This window comes from Sparus aurata, chromosome 17, assembly GCF_900880675.1.
Source record: "Sparus aurata chromosome 17, fSpaAur1.1, whole genome shotgun sequence".
NCBI lineage: Eukaryota > Metazoa > Chordata > Actinopteri > Spariformes > Sparidae > Sparus > Sparus aurata.
The window spans coordinates 25742230-25764631 of NC_044203.1; the positions used below are offsets into that span (position 1 = coordinate 25742230).

Consider the following 22402-nt stretch of genomic DNA (forward strand, 5'->3'; position numbering starts at 1 on the left):
GGGCAATGATTTGATATTTAATGTGTTATGTTAACACTACCAACAGTTGCTAATCTTTGATTTATTCAAATATTAATTCTACCCAAAAGTCATACTTTAGTACATTATTGGTTTTGATGTATTGCTTTTGTTACCAAGAAGTCTACTCATTACACATTTTAGTGTTTCACTTGATTGTTTATTCTGTGATTTTTTTTATTTTGTGTTCTGTGAATATTTTTAGTGCCCAGAAATAATGTGATACATTTAATTGGACTTTCCTGGCATATTCATGTACATGCATATACAGTATGCACCCATATCCCTGAATCTATATGGTATTTATATTTATTGTATTGTTATTTTATGATACTGACCTTTGAAAGCTGTTTGTTTTATGTTTCACATGTAAAAGCCCAACTAGGGACAAGAGCTGATAATTAGCTAAAGCCATAACGTTGCAGCACATCAGTTACATTCACTGTACTGGAACTCTTACACTGCATCGTCCCTTTTAAATAAAAAACAAAAAATAATATACAGATGTTGAGACGTTGTCCCCAGTCTCCACTGGATGGCGGTGGTGGATCGGGCCAGTCGCGGCGCTGTCTTTTGTGTTGGCAACCACCGTTTACTGCTAGCCAGCCATAAACACCAAAACAACGGGCATCTGTCCCCAAGATGGACCACAGGAATCGGGTCGATACTGCTGAAAGGATGCGTTGTTAGCCGGCATAATTTCCCACAAGTATAATCCTCGAGTTTTAGAAACACGAGGCCGTCATTAGAAAATGATTAATTACTCTCGAGAATGACTTTACCCTGGTAGATTTTGCAGCCACTGACGATTGCGCATCTGGATTTGGCTGAGCCGCTAACCGCTAGCTAGAAGACCACCGTGTTGTAGTCGGGGCTGTCTTCTGCATTAGCTGCTGGCTAATTCGGCTAGCTGTCAGTCTTGAGCAGTCCCCCAAACGATAAGTTGGCTCATGTAGCTAGCGTGAAAGGGTCGCCGAAAATGTAAACTACCATGAGGCCAAAGAGACGGGAACTGGTGAGTAGGAATATGCAAATTTGCAGACTAGCCAGCGAACGGCCTCTGCCTGTTAACGGTATTCGGTTAGCTAGCTTAGCAGCCTTCTAAGTTAGCTTTGTTATGATAGCCTGCGGAGAGCTCCTTGTCGCTGGTACCAGTTGGTTCATTCCTTAGCTAGTTGGAGCGATTCATAAACACTATAGCAGTGTATAATGTAGTGTTTGTAAAATGCCAGCTTCATGTGTCAAAACCTTGTGAGATTGTAACGATAATGAGCTAACGTTACTGTACATGAGGCTAACAGTCGTTAGCTCCATCAGAAACTGTATTTTGCACACAGACTGCCTTTCAAGTCTCATAATGTGCATCAAGCATTCTGATTTAGCCACCTTTACATTAATGCTGCAGTTTGAGTGGCATTAGAGTTGTTTTATTTTTTAAAGTCATGCTTTCTTAAACTGGAATTTTGCAGAGAGCTCAGTCAGCAAATCAGAAAGATCAATGTAAACAGACAGGGGACTGTAAGGGTCACACGGAAATTGTATTTCCACAGAAGTAATCCTCTATATTTTACAGGCAGGATGCATAGTTTAAAGGATAATATCGACGATGTTTTAGGAGGCTGGTTCTCATTTTGCTGCACCAAATGATGCCCGTCACCTTTTGCTCTCCATCATTCAGGCGGTGCCAGTGATGGCCTCCCCCCTCCCTGTCTCCTTCATCCTGGTGGTTCTGCTGTTGGCCAAGCCGCCTGCGTGCCAGGCGGGGGACTGCAAGGGCCACAGGCAGGTGCTGAGGGGACCGCCAGGCTATGTCACAGATGGGCCGGGAAACTACTCTGTCAATGGGAACTGCGAGTGGCTTATCAATGGTATAATGATGGTGTATTTATCACGAAACATGTATCTTGCAGCCAACAGACTGTCTGTTAATTAAACTCATATTTCCAACCCTTTTCTCTATCTTCCAGCTCCCAGCATTAGTCACCGCATTGTCTTAAACTTCACCTTCATGGACACAGAGTGTACCTATGATTACCTGTTTGTGTATGATGGAGACTCCTACCAGAGCCCGCTCCTAGCCAGTCTGAGTGGAAACACCCTGCCTCAACCTATTGAAGCAAAATCTGGCAAGGTAACCAATTAATACACAATAAAAGAATCTCAAGCATTCCAACAATGGCAGGGTTAACTTTGTGTCTGTTTATGTAATGCTCTTTTTCCAGATGCTGCTTCACCTCTTCAGCGATGCCAATTACAACCTCCTGGGCTTCAACGCAACCTACACCTTCTCCTTGTGCCCCGGAGCCTGCGGTGGTCATGGCCGCTGCGATCCCTCTACATTGAAGTGCCACTGCCAACAGGGTTGGGGAGGAGCAGCTTGTATAACCCCTCTGTGCTCTCAGGCTTGTTCTGTGAATGGCCAGTGTGACAAGGTAAAACTGGAGAGAGGGGAGGGCTAATAAACACATTAAGTAAATGTTCTTCTAGCCAAAGGTTCGCTCATCCTTCCTTTTAAGAGCTTTAATGACTTCAGTTGTGCATTTTCTTGAAACATTGATTACTGGTCAATAAGCTATTCTTATTCTCTTGTTTTGTCCCAGAAAGGAGAGCGCTGTCAGTGTAAACCAGGCTTCATGGGTCACAGCTGCGAGCTTGGTTTTCATGATGACAGTGGGGCAGGGCAGTGGTGCCGTGTGAGTGAGGGAAACCCATACACACCTCCCAGGACGGGTTCTGCTGGCGTGTACCTGTCCACCACTGGAGCCATGTACTTGTTTGGCGGTGAGAGTGTCATCCTCTGCTTTTTTCACTGATGTTGTTTTTACACACCTTCTTCCTGCTTCTGTAACACATTTTTTTTTTTATTTAATGGTCCTTAATTCCTCAGCAGATTCCTCAAAGTCTTACTTGTACACTGGTTAGATTTTAACCAGCATCAACATAGCTGTTTGTTTTTGTCTCTTTATTGACTCTTCTCCTCTCTAGTATCTGATAATGTTTTTGATCATTAATTAGCATATGTTTGATTTTTTTTTTTTTCTGCCCTCCAGGGTTTGACCTGAACAGAGCGCTTGGTGACTTGATCAAATATAACTTCACATCAAACCAGTGGGAAAGCAGGTCTTATGGTCACTCTCCTGTACGTGGTTTGAGGAAAAAAACACAATTTTGCCTCCTCCTGCTCTTGCATCTCATATTGTGTTTACATGCACGCAAGTTAGCTACTATCAGCCTTCTGCAGTAACCTGATCCTTTAAATGTCATATTTACCTGTTTTTTCTTAATCGGGACAAGGTGTTTAAAGAAACCCTGTCAACATAGCTAGAGTTGCTGGAGAAACCGTATTTCTTGTCAGAGGGATATGAGGAAGTATTAGCTGTTGCAAGAAAACAAATCTCCTAAATGTCCTCTCACGGTGTTGTCACTCCAGAAAGAATTCCTTACCTGTGCTTTATTATGTCACATTTCTTTTTATTCACATCCTTCTTGCAATGTCTGGCTTGTTTATGTTGTCAGGTGGCTCGTCACTCCCACACTGCAGTAGAGTGGACGGGTAATATGGTTATCTTTGGAGGAGAGCTTGCCAATGGCTCCCTGGCCAGTGATGTCTGGATGTACCGGCCGCTGCAAGATGACTGGCAACAGCTCGGCTTTTCAAGTTCACATGGTGCTCCGAAACTGGCCAATCACGCTGCAGCTGTAGTTGACAATTATCTTTATGTGTTTGGAGGTGGGTTTCATTTTATGTCGGCACCTTTCAATCTGATGTCCACTGAGAATTACGTACTTAAGCAGCATCTTTCCTTTTCTCTCCTTATTTCCCAGGTCGCACTGAGGAGGATATGTTTTCCTCCTCCCTATATCGGTTCGGCCTGCATGGTTCTGGGCGGTGGGAGAATATTCAGCCAACTGGCGGGAAACCACCAGCCACGGCTGGTCACTCAATGGTCTTTCACAGCCCATCCAGGACACTGCTGGTGTACGGAGGTCACAGGCCTACAACTGCCAGGTACACAACAGTACAGTAGGAAGAGTGAGAGAAAATACAGACAGTTTCATGTGCGTCAACATTTTGTACACACTTCTCTATTTATGGTTGTTCATGAGAAAGAGGAACAGATTGCTGATGAATTCTGGAGTGTATCTCTGTTTGTTTAGGGACTACAGATTCCTGTGTAAATGTCGTGAATCGTAAACGATTTCTTCCATTAAATCAGATAAAACATAATTCCTGTGGGAGAATGTGTTCGATTTAGCACTTAAGAAAAATGTAAAGAATAAATTATTCAAAATGATAAAACAAGTTGTTACCCAAAGGACATTTTGAGAGTAATCCAACAAGTAAATACAAAATACACAGCATCTTTTCAAGAAACTTAAATTACACTTGCTTTTATTTATTTTTTCAGGTTTAGTGTGAGGGTGAACAACACCGACGTGTTCCACGTGGACCGGCGCTTTTGGACGTCCTTTCGTTCTCGTTTCCCAGCAACAGGTCCCAGAGAAAGAGCTTTCCACTCAGCCACCGTCATCGGAAACTACATGGTGGTCTATGGTAAGCACTGTGAAAACTGCCAGACATTATCCATTTTAATCAGTGCAGGCATGTCTATTTTCAACTATTTTCTTCCTGTCTTTCTCTCACAGGGGGTAATGTACATATTCACTACCAAGAGGAGAAGTGCTATGATGAGGAGATCTTCTTTTACCATCTGGGCTGTCACCAGTGGGTGTCTGCCGGGGAGAGATGGTCACTCAGTGAGTACCTATGGAGTGCTTTCATTATTCTTACAAACAGTCCACACGTCTCCTCTGCGGCTAGTGCGCCTACAGTCCTTACAAAACTAAAATTGTTTTCTCAGATGGGGATGCTGTGAGGGGGCGTTACTCACATGTTGCTGCTGTGATGGAGGGACGAGTGCTGCTGGTTGCTGGGGGTTACAGTGGTGTTGCCCGTGGAGACCTGGTGGCTTACAAAGTTCCATTGTTCGTCAGTAGTGATCAAGGTGACAGGGTGAGTAAAAGCTTCATTAAACAAGAGGCCAAGAAGTTATATCACCGGGAAGACAGGCAAATTAAAGGGAATCTTTTTTGTGTTTTAATGTGGGTATCCTAGTGTTGATGGTAAATGTTGTCAATTTAAGGGTTTTCCCACTCGCAGTTCCATGTAAACAGTGCCTTTATATATAAAACCACATAACTGTAACCCATAGCTAATACCTTATTGGCCAAAACGTAGCGTTTTATGACTTTATTACTTTCTCAGTGGTCATCTGCCCTGTCAACCATGCCGGTCTTGGTTTTCTTTTCCAGTTTATGTTAAACGTCACCAGCACACGTATTTCAAAAGTAAAGAAAAGTAAAGATTTTATGACTATTAACGCACATACAGGCTTTCTGGGGGTAGGCGTCAGCGACAGTGTCCATCTATAGCGGCCCAGGCTGAAATGTATTGCTTGTTAATTAATTAGATGCATCTATGCAATTGAGCAAAGCCAGCACTTCTGTTTGCAGCACAGGTTAAGAATATAGCCATATCCTCTTGCGCGGCTAATGCAGCTGCAGTCTTGGCCTCTCCCTGCTGTATTTCTTTGGCTGTACTCTGGCTCGAATGAATAACAGACTCAGCCAAAACACTGTAAAAAGGTATTCTCGTTTATAACATCTTCTCAAATAGCCTGCAGTTCTTGTCAGCACCAACATCACTGTACACATCAAATGACAATGCTGCAGCTGGAAGAACTACAGACTTTGCGGCAGGAGAAGTCAGCTTTCTTGGTCAATATAGCACTGACTGAGATATGTATTGCTTTAACTGAAAACACTTTCCTTCATGTCTCTTTAAGCTGTAAAAAGACTAATAGGAGAAAGGATGAGAAATTGTGTTCAAGAAATGCAAGTAGGATAACAACATTTTTGTGAAAAACCTGTGTGTTTGTGTTTGTTTGTGTGTGTCTTCCCTCACCAGGATGCTCTTTGTGCTGAGGCGTTAGATGAAAGTATGTGCCTTAAGAACCCAGAGTGCAGTTGGTGTGAAGGCCGCTGTCGAGAGTACCAGCCCACTAATCCGGTAACACTTCCCTTTGTACAGCCTTGTGGTTGTTAGTACATCTATTCCCACAATGTTATACTCACAGTAAATTTGCTCACTTTGACTTGTGTGTATGAATATCTGTAAGGGTTATGGTTATAATGTTTGTCCCCTGTGTTGTGTCCACAGTGTGGCAGTACTGGTTGCCTGGGCCTCGCTCGCTTCCTGTCTGATTGCCAGTCCTGTCTGGTGTTCAGTGGCACCCCAGCTAATCTGGCCCGTGCCCCCGGGGAATTTGGCTGGTGTGTTCAGAACGAGTCCTGCCTGCCAGTGTCAGGTGAGACCCAGGGAGGGAGGAAGGAGGGCAGAAGAGAAGGGCTCAATCTCAGACTGAAAAATGAAAGATGTTGGGAGTTGACATGGGAGGGACTAGACTCATGTTGGACGTGTGTCACAGACAGAGCACAGTGACTTGACTGCACTCAGCTGAGATTGGACAGGCTACTCAGACCTAGATTTGACTCGTCTGTCCAAGCCCATACTTCTTCTGGGGCAGCAAGGTCATGTCGTTTTACTCTTTTTGGACACAGGTCACACAAAAGTCACAGATCAGACTCGTTGCAGTACAGTAGTGCACTTTAGAAAACTGCTGTATTTTGAGATTTTAGGAGGTCAGATGTGTTATTTGTGTGCTGACCTCTCCCTCTCGGTCTCACAGAGCGAAGTGCGTGCCGTGTGGACCAGATCTCAGGGGCGTACGGCTGGTGGGGGGAGCGTACCCTTTTCCTAACCTCCCTCCACTCCTGTCGCACCGAGAACTATGTCCCGGGACTGCACCTGCTCACCTTCCAGCACCCCCGCAACGACTCCCAGCCTGACAAGGTACGGAGTCCAAATCTCAAGTCCTAACTTTGCTAGTTGTGGTTGCAAATACTTCCCTCTCTGCTTATACTTATCCCTCCTTCCTTCCTCCAACATTGCTGTGCCACTTAGACTCTTGCACCTCTCCAACTTGAATCTTTCTCTTCTTTTGTCCTTTTCTGCCTTATGTTCTTGGCTTTTTAATCTCTTGACCCCAATGCTCACCTCTCTTTTTTTTATTCTCTTTGTTCACTGTGTGTTTTGCAATTGGCTCACAGAGAAGATTCCTTTGTCAAGTAGTTTGTCAAACTTGTGAAGCAGTTTGTAGCGAATAGTGCCTCTGTTGATGTGTTTCCACTTCCATCCATCCTCCACTGTCCTCCATCCTCACCACCCTTTTGCCAGGTGTCCATCCTCCGCAGCACCACCATCATCCTTAGCCCCACCACAGAAATGGACGTAGCCCTACAGTTCAGGGGCTTTATCCACCCGTTGTGGGGAGCCCCTCCGCCTGCAACCGCTCCCACCGAGACTGTCTCCATGTGGGCTCGCATCCAGAGGCTCCACTTTGAGGCTCGAATGGCGACAGGGCCCAACTCTAGCCAACTGGTGAGAGAAAGTGCATGTCAACACTTTGAGTTGTGTTTTTTTTTTTATTCAACAAATAATTTTAAAACAAATCTCTCATCTGAAATTGGAAATTATTGACAGGATTAGTTGTTCTAGACAAGGTCTTGTAATATAATATTCACTAGACATAATTTAATGTTGGTCCCTTGTGGAACTTTGCGAGTATTGGAAAGCAAGCATCCAGGTCTGTGTTAACATCTACCTTAACTGTATGGGTGCAGCGGATAACATAACATAACTCCCTCTTTGGGGTTTTTCACAAGCTTGAATCAAGAATCGGATAATTTTTCTGAACACCAAACAAACAGGGGTTATCAATTATTTAACAAAACACTTAAAGTAAGGAATGTTTTTCTATGGTCTTAAACTAAAAGAACATTTAAGGTGTTTGAATAAAATCATAAAATATATAAAATATTCATATCCCAGTTGTTAAATTAAAGATAAAAACAGATAACTTCCCCCCTAGCAAAGACAGCTAGGTAGTTACTATTTTCCTCAGAGCACCAACCAGCAACATTTCAAGACAAAATTTGAGTTAATAATTTTATTATTGACATTTTTGCTGAACTCTTCTCCACTTTTTCTTTCTCTTGAACTGTCTCTGCATCTTTCAATTGCTTGAGCAGGAGGTGGTGGGACGTTGGGCAGCCCAGCAGGAGAAGGAGTTGAAGTTGCTGGCTCGCACGGATGGGAGTAGACTGTTCTCCAACCTGACCAGGGGCAACCATTACCTTGTTCAGGCTGAAGGCTACCTTAACAACTCGGGGTCAGGACAAACCAGTGAGATGGCTCTGATCTGGAACAGAACATTGCCTGGAGGGAGTGTGAGTACTGGAATAGTTAAACCTGCTTTTCTTCTCTTCAAAAGCAAAGAGCTTTTACCTTCATAAGCAGTTTGTGTTCCTGTGGCTTCCATTTCTCTCATTTTTCTGCACAATGAGTTTCCTTAAATAGAAACCAAAAATCTTACCTCATGTCCTCTTTTTCCAATATTCTCCATCTAGGAGATCTCCTTCCTGTTCTTGGAGCCTTTCCGTTCTGGTTCCTGCTCTAGCTACATGTCCTGCCTGGCCTGTCTATCAGACCAGTCTTGTGGCTGGTGCCCGTCTTTGTCACGATGCCTGCTGCGGGACAGCCCAGATCTGGAGCCGTGTCCTGAGGGAGAGAAGGGGGAAGGCAGGGGAGAAGCCCAGCGCCATCTGCTGCTGGCACCCCAGCACTGCACCTTGTGTGAGGAGTATAGAGACTGCTCTGCTTGTACTCAGGTACATCACAGATAACAGAAGGCGTTAACATATACTGTCACTGTGCTGTTGATGTTGTATAGCATAATTAAGGTCTGCTGTATTCCTGACTCGCACAACACTTACTCTGGCCCACAGGATCCTTTTTGTGAGTGGCAGATAAACTCCAGTAAGAAAGGCGACTACCAGTGCAGTCGACGGGGAAGACTAGATGGATCCATACGTGACCCAAGGGGGTGTCCTAAAGTCTGCAACCAGTGAGTTGGAAAACTATGTTTTTAACACAGATGATTACAGATCATACATGATTCCAACAAAAATCTACATCTCACTTTCTCTTTTTGTCTTCGAAAGGAGAAAGACGTGTGGTGAGTGCCTCTCTAACTCCAGCCAGTGTGCATGGTGTGAGTCAGCCCAGGCCTGCTTCTATTTTGCGGCCTACCTCACAAAATACCCCTATGGAGAATGCAGGGACTGGTATGACAGGTAAAATGAGAACATTTTTAAGACTTCTTTCTTTAATTTGTAGCTGAGATATGAGATATAATGTACTGTACAGTTAACTGCTTTCCTGTCAGTTTTAGTGATTTAAACTTGAACACATACAGTAATATATTCACATTACTTTATTCACCTTCACAATAAAACATAAGACAAAGAACTGACTAAAGTGTAATAAGGTATATTATTTAATTCAGATGAGAATGTTAATCACATTTTTTCATTCTTCATTCTCTCCTCTGTCAGTGTTCATTCGGTTCCCCAGTGTAAGCAATGTTCAGCTTTAAACACGTGCACAGACTGCCTGCGGACGTTCCAGTGTGGCTGGTGTGGTGACTACAACAATCCCACAATTGGAAAGTAAGTATGGAAAACATGTTACAAATACTTTGTAAGTGCATTGTACAGAGAAAGCACATAAGAGAGGCAACATGCCAGATTTGAATGACTGAGGAATACACATTGGACCACCGTCTGATAAGATTTTTACTTTTAGACTGAAAGTATATGAATGGCAAGACCAAAATAACCACACATTATGCCATTGTATTACTTATTGATGGAATTATAGTGAAAATAAATTTTTCCCCTTTTAGCTGGGGACACCTTGGAACCAAGGACCCCTGTCTCAAACAACACTTTGCAAAGCACTGGATTATTAAAAGCTTTCATAGGTTTTATTGTGATTTTCTTGTATTTATTTCATGTGTTTATTTTCCAACCCCCTTTTCAGATGTCTGAGGGGAGACTGGGCAGGAATGGACGATCCGTTAGTGTATAACTGCAGTGTGGCTGTTGCTGAAGCACGGGCTGCAAAGTAAGATACCTCTTATTACACTTTCATGACTTGATTCAGTAAGCTGTCTGTTAGCATGTGGCTTTTATTCAAAACACAAGGGCTTTTGATATTTCATATAATTTTATACTTTGAATATTGTGGGTGGAACATTTCTCACAGATTGCAAATTATTTTGGGTGGCCCACCTTCCTTGCTAAGGGTCCTTAATACATTTAGCAATATGAAATAATGTTACCTCTCTTTGTGTATCGCCTCTCATGTGAAGATGCAGCTAAGTTAAAGCAAACAACAATAGCAGTAATTTAGAGAAAAAAAAACACATGAAAAACAGTTTGATGATATCACAAATCAACAACAAGAATTAAATGAATAAAAATAAAAATGATATATTTATGAAGTGCATTTTGTTTGATGCCTGGGTGGTTTTTCTTTCTGAACCCTTAAGATAACACCGCCGACTTTATGTTGATAACGACATAACACAGTAGATGGATGTAGTATACTTTTCCAACTTCACGTCTCCTTGTCCTGCTCTTCCAGCCCTGAGCCCCAGACCTCGGCCCCACCTCGACCCCTGGAAATGGAGATGGAGCTGGAGGACTTTGACGATGAAGAGAAAGATGCCATCTGGTCCTACCCCACCTGCCCTGATGTAGAGGAATGCAGGCTGGGTCTCCACAACTGTCACCTGTTTGCCACCTGCATCAACACTCCCACCTCCTACGAGTGCCACTGTGAGAGAGGATACACAGGAGACGGCACGCTACACTGCAACCAGACGTAAGAGCCTAAGCCAAAAATGTGTCACTCTGTTGATACAAACCTTCAGCTCTCTTCACTTTAAAGTATTCTATACATTTACCATTTAATCATCAGGATTTCTTTTGTAATCTGAAAAAAAACAAAAACATAATTTATCCCCTCTCACAGGTGTTACAATGAGTGTCGTGAGGGCCAGTGCAGTGGCAGTCCACGGTTTGAGTGCGAATGTTCCCTTGGCTGGACGTCCGACCCGGCCACTCTGGTTCTCAGTGGTGTTGAATGTGATGTCGACTGTGGCTGCAACTTTCATTCTACCTGTATAACTGCACCAGGGATCTGTGACGAATGCCAGGGTGATTTTTTTTTTAAGATTATGCCTGACATGAATGGCTTATTCTATGTCATATTTTGTATTAAATCATACTGGCTCAGGCCCTTTTATGACGTAGAATCCTATAATTCATAAAACTAAACTACTTTTGTCGAAATTTGCTCTGCTGACATAGTTTCTGTCTCTCAGATTGGACTACAGGGCCCCACTGTGAGCACTGCCGTCCAGGTAGCTTCGGTTCAGCCCTGGCCGGTGGTAGCGGCTGTGTTCCCTGTGAGTGTAATGGCCATGGCGACCCACTCCGAGGATACTGTCACAACCAGACAGGCCAGTGCTACTGCACCCACAACACCCAGGGAGCACACTGTGAGTCCTGCCTGCCTGGCTACTACGGAGACCCCAGGTAAGGAGATCTGAACTGTGTGCCCTGAGTGTAATGTAAACTTTATGTGTCTGACTTGATAAAAAAAAAAAACATTATTTGGAGCAACTAATGAAGGCAACTGGGCTCTTTGTAGAAAATCATTAACCTATATTCTGATCTTTTTCGTTTCGTTTCGTTTTCTTTTCCGCTTTTTCCGTGAGGGTCGCGGGATGTTGCTGCTTTTTATCCCCCTGAGGGGTTGCAGGGCTTACTGGGGCCAAATCCAGTTCTACTCATGGGCGAGATCTTGCCCATTCTTAATTTCTTCCTGGCATAAGGGTTCATGTTTTTAGAGACCCCTGTATTTGGTGCCCTCCCATTAGAAAATGTTATATATTTAGAATTGAAAGACAAACTTGGACAGCATCAGGACAAGTTTAAAGTCATTTGAGTACCACAAAGGCACACCCAAACATTCTGGTCATCTGTTCTTATTTCATTTTCTCTTTTTATGCCTGTATTTTTATTTACTTTATTGGTATTTATTTGTTTCTGTATTATCTATTCTAACTCACTTTTATTACCTGCTGCTGCATCTGGGTTTTACAGAAGGCTAGGAAAAATAAGGCTGTTAAGTCCTATGAGAATGAGTATATTGTGTATATGGACCTTGATATAACTCAATAAAAAGCGGATTTCAAAAAAATGAAAACAAATCAAAATCAAGGAGTGGAGATTATAATGAAATATTGATAAAAGTAAAACGGGGTGAAAACAGTGGCCTTTTCTTTGGTTGATTTTTGAGTTTCCAGATCTTTCCATCATAATGTTTCTATCTTGACATTTTTCTCTTTATAACAGGAACAATGGCACATGTTACCGTCAGTGCCAGGGCCGTTCTGTCCTACTCTCCCCCACCTCCTCCTCTGCTATTCCTCTCTCCTCTTCTCTGGGGTGGCGAAGTGGCACAGAAGGGAGGGGAGGACTCTCTCATTGTTTGTGGGTCCTGTCAGTGACTGAGAACCTGGCGCCTTGTCTGCCCAGACAGCTGTGTCCCCCTGTAGCCCTCACTCTACACCCAGACTCTCATACGCATTGTAAAGTGAGTACAGATTTGACCTGATGACACACACGCACAAATGTGAACGAACAGCTGTGTAGTAGCCTCAAAAATAGTTCTCTCTATCTAAGTGTCTCTTTACATTCTCTGTTTAATTCTGCAGAGCTCCTTTGTCTATGTGTTTGATGGCCTTCCTCGTTTCCTGGGTAATGGAGTTGTACATTCAGATCACAACCTGATTGGGGCATTTTGTGGCACCACAAGGGCGCAACCTATCACCGTGGAGGCCACCTCAGGTATCCATCCATATATTCATTCAATAAAGTAGGCAAACACATAATTGAAACTCATCATGCCACATTCACTATATTCCTCATTCTCTTTTACCACCAGGTGTGATCTCTGTCTACTTTGAGGCCAACGTCTCCTCAAACAAACCTCAAGGCTTCAACGCATCTTTCTGGGTGCGGCGATGTCACCAGAGCTCTGATGAGGGAGAAGATGGGTCACCTGCTTGTCCAGGTGGAGCCCAGTGCCAAGGGGGGCTCTGTCAGTGCCCTCAGGGATATGGTGGACCACACTGCGACCGGCCAATATGCCCTCAGGACTGTGGAGTAACAGAAGGAAGAGGGGCTTGTAATATAGTAAGAGTTGTCACAGTTTGATTTTGTTTTTCAAGCTTTGAGCAAAGGGATTGTGTATTTCTGGAATCAATCACTCATGGAAAAATGTGTCAAAATGTTACTGTTAGGTATTAGATTAATGTAACTGGACAGAATTTCATTGTAAAAGATGAGGGAACAATTTTTCTTAGATTGCTAACCAGCATATTCTGTTTGTTTCAGTCTCTGGGAGTGTGCGTGTGCTCGGAAAGTTGGGCTGGCTCAGACTGCTCTGTTCCTCGAGACTCCAACAGCCTGGTCTGGGAAACACTGCTGGACACACAAATGACAGTGGTAAGGGCACAACATTCAGAAAATGTTTCAATCTGCACGCTTTTTCAATTTTACGCTCCAGATCATACAAACACACATTCATATGTGTTGTTCCTCCACAGAACCAGGCCCACAGGTTCCTCCACCGAATGGGTCACTCTGTGGTGTCTGGACCACAGGGCTACCTCTGGATGTATGGAGGGCTTTCTCTGTCAGAGGGCATTCTGGGAAATGTCTACAGGTAAGGCTTTCCCCGATGATATGGATAGCATGAAACCTTTTTGATGTTATAATCCTCTATCCTGGATTACAGCACACATTCAACATGGTATCGTTTTGATGAGCTTACGCAATTAGTATTACTATTGATTTTTTCCAATTTGATTACACCAAGCGTTTAAGTCATCTCCGATCACAATCATTCAAGATTTTGTTTCGACCACATTTCTTCCTCGAAGGTGTTTCACCACTATTCCTCCAAGTTTTAATAATGCATTTGGCAGTTCTTAACCCAATTTAAGTAGTTTCAGTCTCCTTAGTTGTTTTCTTTGCTTGATGCAAGCCAATAATTTGGCCCTTCTGAAACAGAGTAACATATTTTCCACAACCACACGATGTGTCTTCTGACATGATTGTTTAAGAAATGAGAAGCTTCTTACTGCATCAGTTTTCGTTAAATAACTTGTTGCCAGCTGAAACATATTGATCCCTGCAGTAACTATCCAATGGAAGGCTCTTACATATTCACTTAGTTAAATACAGGTGGATATATATCTGAATAACCATATTAATGTTTTGTCCTTGGTTGGTTTAGATATTCTATTTCTGAGCGCCGTTGGACCCAAATGTTGACAAGCTCTGTGGAAGAGGGCTCGACTCCTCGCCCTCGCTATCACCATGCCTCTTCACTGCTGACCACTCATGAGTCTGGCTCTGTAAACCACGGAGCCAGTCACAACTTCATGTTGGTGGTGGGCGGTGTCACTCAAAATGGTGTTGCCATGGATACCTGGAGTCTCAATCTCAGCAGTTTAGTCTGGAGAGAACACACGGTAAGGGTTAGCTTTATCCTGGAAATACAAAATCTCTAATGTGTTTTTTTGTTTGTTTTTGTTTTTTTAACTTCTAACATATTAAATGTTCCCTCCACCTCTAACAGAGCTCAGTGCTGCCCGCGTTGGCTGGTCACACTTTAACTGTGCGCCGAGACTCCTCTGTGCTGTTGATTGGTGGATACTCTCCAGAGAATGGATTCAACCACCATCTGCTGGAGTTCAGCCCTCACACTGGAAACTGGACCATTGCCCCTCATACTGGCACACCACCTACAGGTTTTTGAGACACTTTGTTTTTTTAATGCGTTTATTTTTTTTAATCAACAACTTATTTACTGATGCACCTCTTATAAAAGTACAAAAATAGATGTACCCCACAAAGAAATTCAGCATTACATTTTGAAAAGAAATGTCAACAGATTTCTGTTCTTAAACCTGCTTTGTTTTATGTGTTCAATTAGGTTTATATGGTCACTCAGCCGTCTACCATGAGCAGACTGATGCCATCTACGTCTTTGGAGGCTACCGCTTCCACGTGGAGACGGTGGAGCCTTCAGGGGAGCTGTACAGTCTCTTCTACCCCAACCTCACCTGGTCCCTGCTGGTGCCCTCACAGGGCAATAAGGTAAGAGGCCAACGTCAGGACAAACATTTACCATCTATCAGTCCACTGCATAAAGATAACACATCTATTATTTGATTTGCAGCCGCTGTCCCGTTTCTTCCACGCTGCAGCCCTGATCAAAGACACCATGGTCATTGTTGGGGGGAGGACAGAAGCAGAGGACTACAGTAATTCAGTGTCTCTGTACCAGATCAACTGTAACACCTGGATACAACCAGGTGACCATCTTAATGTCTTTCTTCAGATTCAGTCATGGTCAGATCATAACTTAGAATGCCATAATCGAACCACTTTCCATCTCTTTTCTTCAGACTCAGCTGTAGGAGATCCAGTAAACCGCTCAGTGTCTCTTGCCATGACGAGCTGGGGTGGCCGTCTCTTCCTGTCTGGAGGCTTCAATGGTGTCACACTGGGCAGACTCCTAACCCTGGCTGTGCCTTCTGACCCTTGTGCCCTGCTGCCCACACCAGAGGCTTGCAACACCACCACAGGCAGCTGCATGTGGTGTAGGGGAACCTGTGCTTCTTCTGATACTGCTGAGAGGTAACACATTGGCTGAAGGCAACTCTAAATAAATGATGATCTTGGTCTTGAATCTGAAGTTATTTGCCGCTGCAAAATCAAACACATCCCTCCCTCTCCATCAGAATGGGCTGCTTTAATGGTCAGTCTCCCTGTTCCCCGACCCCTCGTCAGCCAGACCAGTGTCGCAGACTGAAGACCTGCAGTGAATGCCTTGCACGACACCCCAAAACATTCTCCAGTCCATCACAGGTAACATACAAACCTTTCATTCTAACACAAAGAAAGACAGCCACTGTCAGACAACTAAAATATTTGTTGATTGAATTTCCCAGCCTGCTCTGCAGTGTAAGTGGTGCACAAACTGTCCAGAGGGCGCCTGTATCAGCAGCTCTGTTAGCTGTACGTCTGAACATGACTGTCGGATCAACCAGAGAGAGATCTTCCTGTCCAGCAACTGCACAGAGACCAGCTGTGAGGCTTCTGACTGCCCCAAGTGCACTGCTTCCGGAAAATGCATGTGGACTCGCCAGTTCAAGCGCACAGGTACGGGCAAGAGTGTTACAGAGCCTTGGGGAAATTCACAATTTCCTCAAAGGTCTTTTTATTTATTTTCGGTCTACAGCTGTGGATTTTTATATGTCATTTCTCATAAAGTGTTCCATGTCTGTGTTGTGATTTTTCCAGGCGAGACGAGGCGCATCCTGAGTGTGAACCCCACCTATGACTGGACCTGTTTCAGCTATGCCCTCCTAAACGTCTCACCCATGCAGGTGGAGTCTTCTCCCCCTATGCCGTGCCCTCCACCGTGTCACAGTCTCAATAACTGCAGCCTCTGTCTGGGCTCCAGAGGCTCCGATGGAGGTTGGCAGCACTGTGTGTGGAGCATGGCTCTGCAGCAGGTAAGACTGTCCGGTTTGAGTTATTTTGTGAGAGCAATTTGTTAAAATCACGTTCATTATACGACTATAATAACTTCTCTCCCTCTCCTCTAGTGCATGAGCCCGTCTTTCGTGCCACTGCGATGTGAGGCGGGTCAGTGTGGTCGCCTGCTCTCTGGGGGAGACTCTTGCTCTCCCCAGTGCTCCCAGCTCACCCAGTGCTCCCAGTGCATCGGCAGGCCTCAGTGTGGCTGGTGTGCAGCTCGAGGCGGTAACGGAGCTGGACGCTGCCTGCAAGGAGGACTTGATGGTGACAAATATCTTCAGTTGATGAGTCAAAAAGCTTAACATCATATAAGTTGCCATTTAGGTGTAACATTTTTCACAAAAAAATGTTTTTCTAATCCATTCTGGTGTCCCAGGTGTGAGTGAAGGCGTTTGCCCCCTGAGAAACAGCAGCTGGTCTTTCCTCCACTGTCCGGAGGAGGACGAGTGTGCCAACAGCCATCACCACTGCAACAGCACCCAGGACTGCCACGACTTACCCCAGGGCTACCACTGCACCTGCAAACATGGTTACATACTCAGCAGGTAAGATCAAGAGTCGGCATGAATGCCTCAGGCCCTGAATACACAAGCATAGATTAAAAACTACTGTGATGCTCTTCATAGTAACTAGACAGGTTGACCTACGTTTCCTCTTCTTTTTTTGTCCTGTATAGTGTTTCCGGTCAGTGTGAGCCAGTGTGTGCACAAGGCTGTGTGAACGGGACATGTGTGTCACCAGGAGAGTGCCACTGTCACTTTGGATTTGTGGGGGATAACTGTTCCTCTCAGTGCAGCTGCAACAAACACAGCAACTGTGCTGGTGTTAACAAACCAGACGTTTGCCTCGAGTGCCACAATAACACCATTGTGAGTACTTGGACTAAAACATTTGCAAATACTGTTTTCCCAAGTTCACAGAGGTGATGATTCCTTCTTTCCCCCATTGCAGGGTAAGCACTGTGAGAAGTGTAAGCCTCTGTTTGTAGGCTCTGCCAAAGGGGGCGGCACTTGTCGTCCATGTCGGGAGTTTTGCAGGGGAAACAGCGCTGTGTGTTTATCCCGAGATGAACATAAGAAGGCCCTCGAGAACCCCCGGCTCTTCCCTCTGGACCCCAACAGCGTAAGTATTTGTCATCTTTGTGGCTTTCCCTGATTATCAGTATAAAGCAAATACATCAGTCGTGTGCCGTTGCATTTGAATTGCAAGCATTGTCTTTATTCCAGCTCTTAAAGTTGAATGGGGCTGTTTCTCTTTCTTCTACTTTCAGATTCAGAATTGGGTGTCTGAGGGTCCCACAGAGGAGAACGCTGTGTGTGTTAACTGCCAGAACAACAGCGTGGGGGACAAGTGTGAGAGCTGCCTCAGTGGCTACTTCCTGCTGCAGGGGAAGTGTGACAAGTGAGTGATGTTTGCTGCTTGGCAGTCAATGGATTCCCACACTGTGATCAACATTACAAGCCTTTTTATGATATATATAAGAATATAATGCTTTACAATGCTATAAATACTTTTGAAAGACATTTATACTTACGACTGATATGACTTATATGTGATTGCGATTTCATCACAGGCAATTCTATGGAAAGGCATCAGTAAAAATGGCTATGGAAGAAACAGACTAAAATATTTTCTCCTTTTTAGCCTTTCAGTTCTCTTCGCTTTCAGTGTTTTTCTCCTCTTCACTGCAGGTGTCAGTGTAATGGCCATGCAGACACGTGTAATGAACACGATGGTACCGGTTGCCCCTGCCAAAACAACACAGAGACCTCCTCTTGTCTCAGCAGCCCTCAGAGTGACAGGAAAGACTGCTACAGGCAGCAGGTATGCTCATGCTAGAGATCATTTCAAATATGGAAGGATTTCACTTTGCAAATTGTTGACTTAACAAACCCTGATGGCGTTTTCTGGATTTTCTTTCTCTCCATTGATGAAATTTAGATTTAAGATTAAGAAAAAAGTGTGTGACCTTGTTCTTACATTGCTGAGTTTTGGTTGAAATGTATTTGTTGTGCTCTTCTATGTAGTGTGCCAAGTGCAAAGATTCCTTCAATGGCACACCCGTGAATGGGCGTCAGTGCTACCGTCAGTTTAACGTGGACACCGAGTGCTGCTTTGACCCAACCTCCCAGACCAACTGCTTCCATGATCCCACCATTCGCAACCTGCCCAAGGGACGCACCGTGTTCTTCGCTGCGCAGCCAAAGTTCACCAATGTGGACATCCGAGTCACCATTGATGTTACCTTTGGTGAGGTGGAGGTGTATGTGTCCAACTCTCATGACACATTCATCGTGGATGTGGACCGGCACACAGGGATCCACACCATCAAGATTGAGGATGAATCTGCGAGTCGAGGGACAGCCTCTGGTGCAGATAAGGATTCACCTCCGTCCCCTATAAAGGTGTTTGCCAATGCCTCATCCAGTCTTGGGGGCCCCGTGCTCGCTCACAACCCACTGCAGCTACAAGCAAAAACCCCAGGGACAGAGAGAGAAATTAGAGAGGAGCGGGCTGAAGGACTCATTTCTTACATCACTGTGTGGAAACCACAAACAGTGCTGATTGTCCGCAGTGTTCGGGATCGTGTGGTCATAACCTTCCCCCACGAGGTGCACTCCCTGAAATCCAGCCGTTTCTACATCGCTCTCAGAGGTGTGGGAACCGGCCAGAGACAGGGAGAGTCCCAGGGCCTGTTGTTTCTACGACAGGACCAAGCCCACATCGATCTTTTTGTCTTCTTCTCTGTTTTCTTTTCCTGCTTTTTCCTTTTCCTGTCTGTCTGCGTCCTCCTATGGAAGGTCAAGCAGTTCCTGGACTTCCGTCGGGAGCAGCGTCGCCACATCCAGGAGATGACCAAGATGGCGTCAAGGCCCTTTGCTAAACTTACCATATACCTTGAGCCAGAGGAGCCTCAGCTCATCTACCTTCCTTCATCCGGTGGAGGGGTCGGGGGCAGCACTGTATCGCTTGCTCATGCTCGCACAAGCAAGTTAGGAGGAGTGGTGGTGGGCCAGAGGGGCAGGGCAGGAGCTGTCTCCTACAAACATGACCCAGGCTCCGGACCCACAGCCCATCACCACCATCACCTCACCCTGGGTGGAGGGGGCAATGGCGGCCAGCATCTGCCGCTGCACTACTTGAACACCCACCACTATGCCAGCACCACTGCTGGCACCCCAGCCTCACACCATCACCACCCATCCACGTACAGCGGCTACCAGCACTTTTGCCGCTCCGACCCCTTCCTGTCTCAGCTCATGGGCTTTTCCTATTCATCCTTTAAAGTCGGGCCTATCACCCTGGAGCCCACAGACGATGGCATGGCTGGGGTGGCTACTGTCCTCTTCCAGCTGCCCGGAGGTGTCTTGGCTCCAAATCGTGCCTGTCTGGGCTCTGCACTGGTCACTTTGCGTCAGAACCTACAAGAATACTGTGGCCATGGCAACGCAGGGGGGCACGCAGGGGCAGGGGGAGGGCGCAAGGGGCTGCTAGGGCATCAGCACCTGACCACTATGGCCATGTAGGGGATCAAAGACATAAATTAAATGGGACAGGGATAGGAGAGGTAGGATAAATCTGTAAAGTGTTTGATATATGATAAATTAAATATTTGAAAGAAACAGCCACAAGGCAAAGTCCAAAAGAGTTATGACAGAGTCAGTTAACGTGAGCATTTTGAACAGAGTTGTACATACACTGTATAAGGAATTATTAAGTGTCTTTTATTGTATTATGTATTGCTATACTGTAAATCAGTGCTTCACATGACAAAGCCAGCTGTCTCTAGAATGCACTGCAACTGCTATACGTATCAACGGAACAATGTTGCATCCTGTCTGTGATCACTAATGAGGTATGAGCGCACTCGCCAAGTCAGTCACATAAAACGACTGAAGCTGGACAGCAGATAAAAATTCTTCTTATTGACCAACAGAGGTGTTAAAAAAATTACATCCGCTCTCTTTGCAACCAACATGTGCTTTATACCCCAAAAAGTGACAATCAAAATTGCCAATGAGAACAAAAAAAAAGGACTTAAATTGGTTCAGCAAAACGTGCAAGCTTTTGATTGTCAGCTCAGCGCAGGAAACTAAGTTAAAGTTGCTTGTGAGATGGTTTTTTATATCAAAGTCGATATGAGTGATTTATTTATGATTATAACTCAATATACGGCAGGCTTCTAAGCTATGTGTTTATGTTAAACAGACTCCTGAGTATGTTTTTGCATATTCATTCACTTGCTCTGTTACATTATATTGTTTCTCTGCTCATCTGCCTTCACTTCTTGCCTTGTCTGTGAGTCGACTGGCTTACACTTAATATTTGTGTTAATGGAATTGTGTGGTGAACCTCCTGGAGGACATTATTACAATAACATATGTTACATTTTGTTTCATGGATTGTTTTAGTAAAAAAAAAAAAATGAAGGATAATGTTATCAATATTAGTCTTCAGTTCCTATATTAATGTAAATCACAACAGAGCTCGTCCATGAAAATGAAGAAATGATGTGTCCTTTTGAATCATTTGATAACATTTTGTTGACATGAAATGTATGTTGGTGTTTGGCTAGTTTTGCTGGACTGCTTTATTTGGGCAACTCGCCTGCTTAGATGATTGTATTAGCCAATCATAGCTACAATTTGCAAGGAAAAAAAAATGGATGTGGAAGAAAAAATACACTATGAAATGTGTAATTCATTTGAAATTACAATGATAATGGGAAGAGTTGCATTTGAAAGTTCTCCTGGTGAGAGATTTGGGGGAAGACTTGACAGCATTTTAATTCACGATGAGACTGAATTACTTGTTCACTGGTTGGTGTTGATGTTCGTATTTTTTTGTTTTCTTTTTGTTTTCCTTTTTGCACTGCATGGAGGCAATGAGCCCCATTATTCATGTGAAACACAAAGAGTGGATGTCGTCCAGCCTCAGATGGCGCACACAGTCGTGGATGAACTCGGAATGGTGCTACTGGCTTCTTATCAACTGAACAAAATCACGAGAGGTTTTGTCAAGAACCGAATACTCACAGCATAGTTAAGCAAAACGAAAGCTCAAATAAATACTGTCACTATTTATAACAGCCCTCCACAAATAAGCATTAATACTGTTTTTTTTTTTGTTTGTCTTGTATCTTTGTGTATGTTTTTTTTTAACATACTTTATTTTTGTACATAACTTTTTTTTTCTTGCGTTCAAAGAAGGGAACAGTGTCGAACAGAAGATTGCGTCAAGATTCTCTGTCCTGAGTTGGCTGAAATAAAGTCTGTGGAACATGAGTGTCAGTGTGTTTTGTACAGAATAGAAAGTCATGAAATTCTTACTAATGATATTATTGGTTGATGAGTTAAGGACAATGAAGACATGACAGAATGTTTTATCTTTAAAAAGTGCATGTTTGAAACACATCAGATTTTTAGTTCCAATATTTTTAAGTTATCATCTTCTCTTCAGCATCTCAGTCTTAGACAATATGATTATTTACGTTATCTGGACTAATTGTGTGGTCCATTTAAATTATCAAAGTAATGTAATGTTAGGTAATTAGGTTTGGAATATGAATTTATTTTTTATTGAGACATACCAACATCTGGGTTTTTTCACCCTTTCTGGATAAATAAATTGACTATTTTTGATTTTGGACTGTTGCTCAGACATAAAAGGACGTACAACATTACCTTTAGGTAAGAAGCTTTGTTATTATATCCCAATACAATGTTAATGGCAA

General features: G+C 44.0%; 1 protein-coding gene across 1 annotated transcript; it reads left to right on the top strand.

The window, feature by feature from the left end:
- The first annotated feature begins 548 nt into the window (after positions 1–548).
- On the top strand, positions 549–21953 carry megf8 (multiple EGF-like-domains 8). Its single transcript, XM_030392939.1, is given in 44 exon segments — positions 549–1033; positions 1697–1886; positions 1986–2149; positions 2241–2450; positions 2619–2799; positions 3069–3157; positions 3535–3748; positions 3844–4027; positions 4428–4573; positions 4666–4776; positions 4881–5032; positions 5987–6088; positions 6239–6386; positions 6768–6931; positions 7316–7519; positions 8170–8367; positions 8548–8808; positions 8926–9044; positions 9142–9273; positions 9535–9648; positions 10022–10105; positions 10628–10867; positions 11018–11202; positions 11370–11583; positions 12406–12646; positions 12768–12900; positions 12998–13248; positions 13450–13560; positions 13662–13780; positions 14354–14591; positions 14699–14870; positions 15056–15264; positions 15266–15437; positions 15531–15762; positions 15867–15993; positions 16077–16287; positions 16429–16643; positions 16737–16932; positions 17045–17213; positions 17345–17537; positions 17620–17790; positions 17939–18069; positions 18360–18492; positions 18696–21953. Coding segments are annotated over 44 exon segments (8754 nt in total). The 5' UTR covers positions 549–1009; the 3' UTR covers positions 20196–21953.
- Positions 21954–22402: the final 449 nt, after the last annotated feature.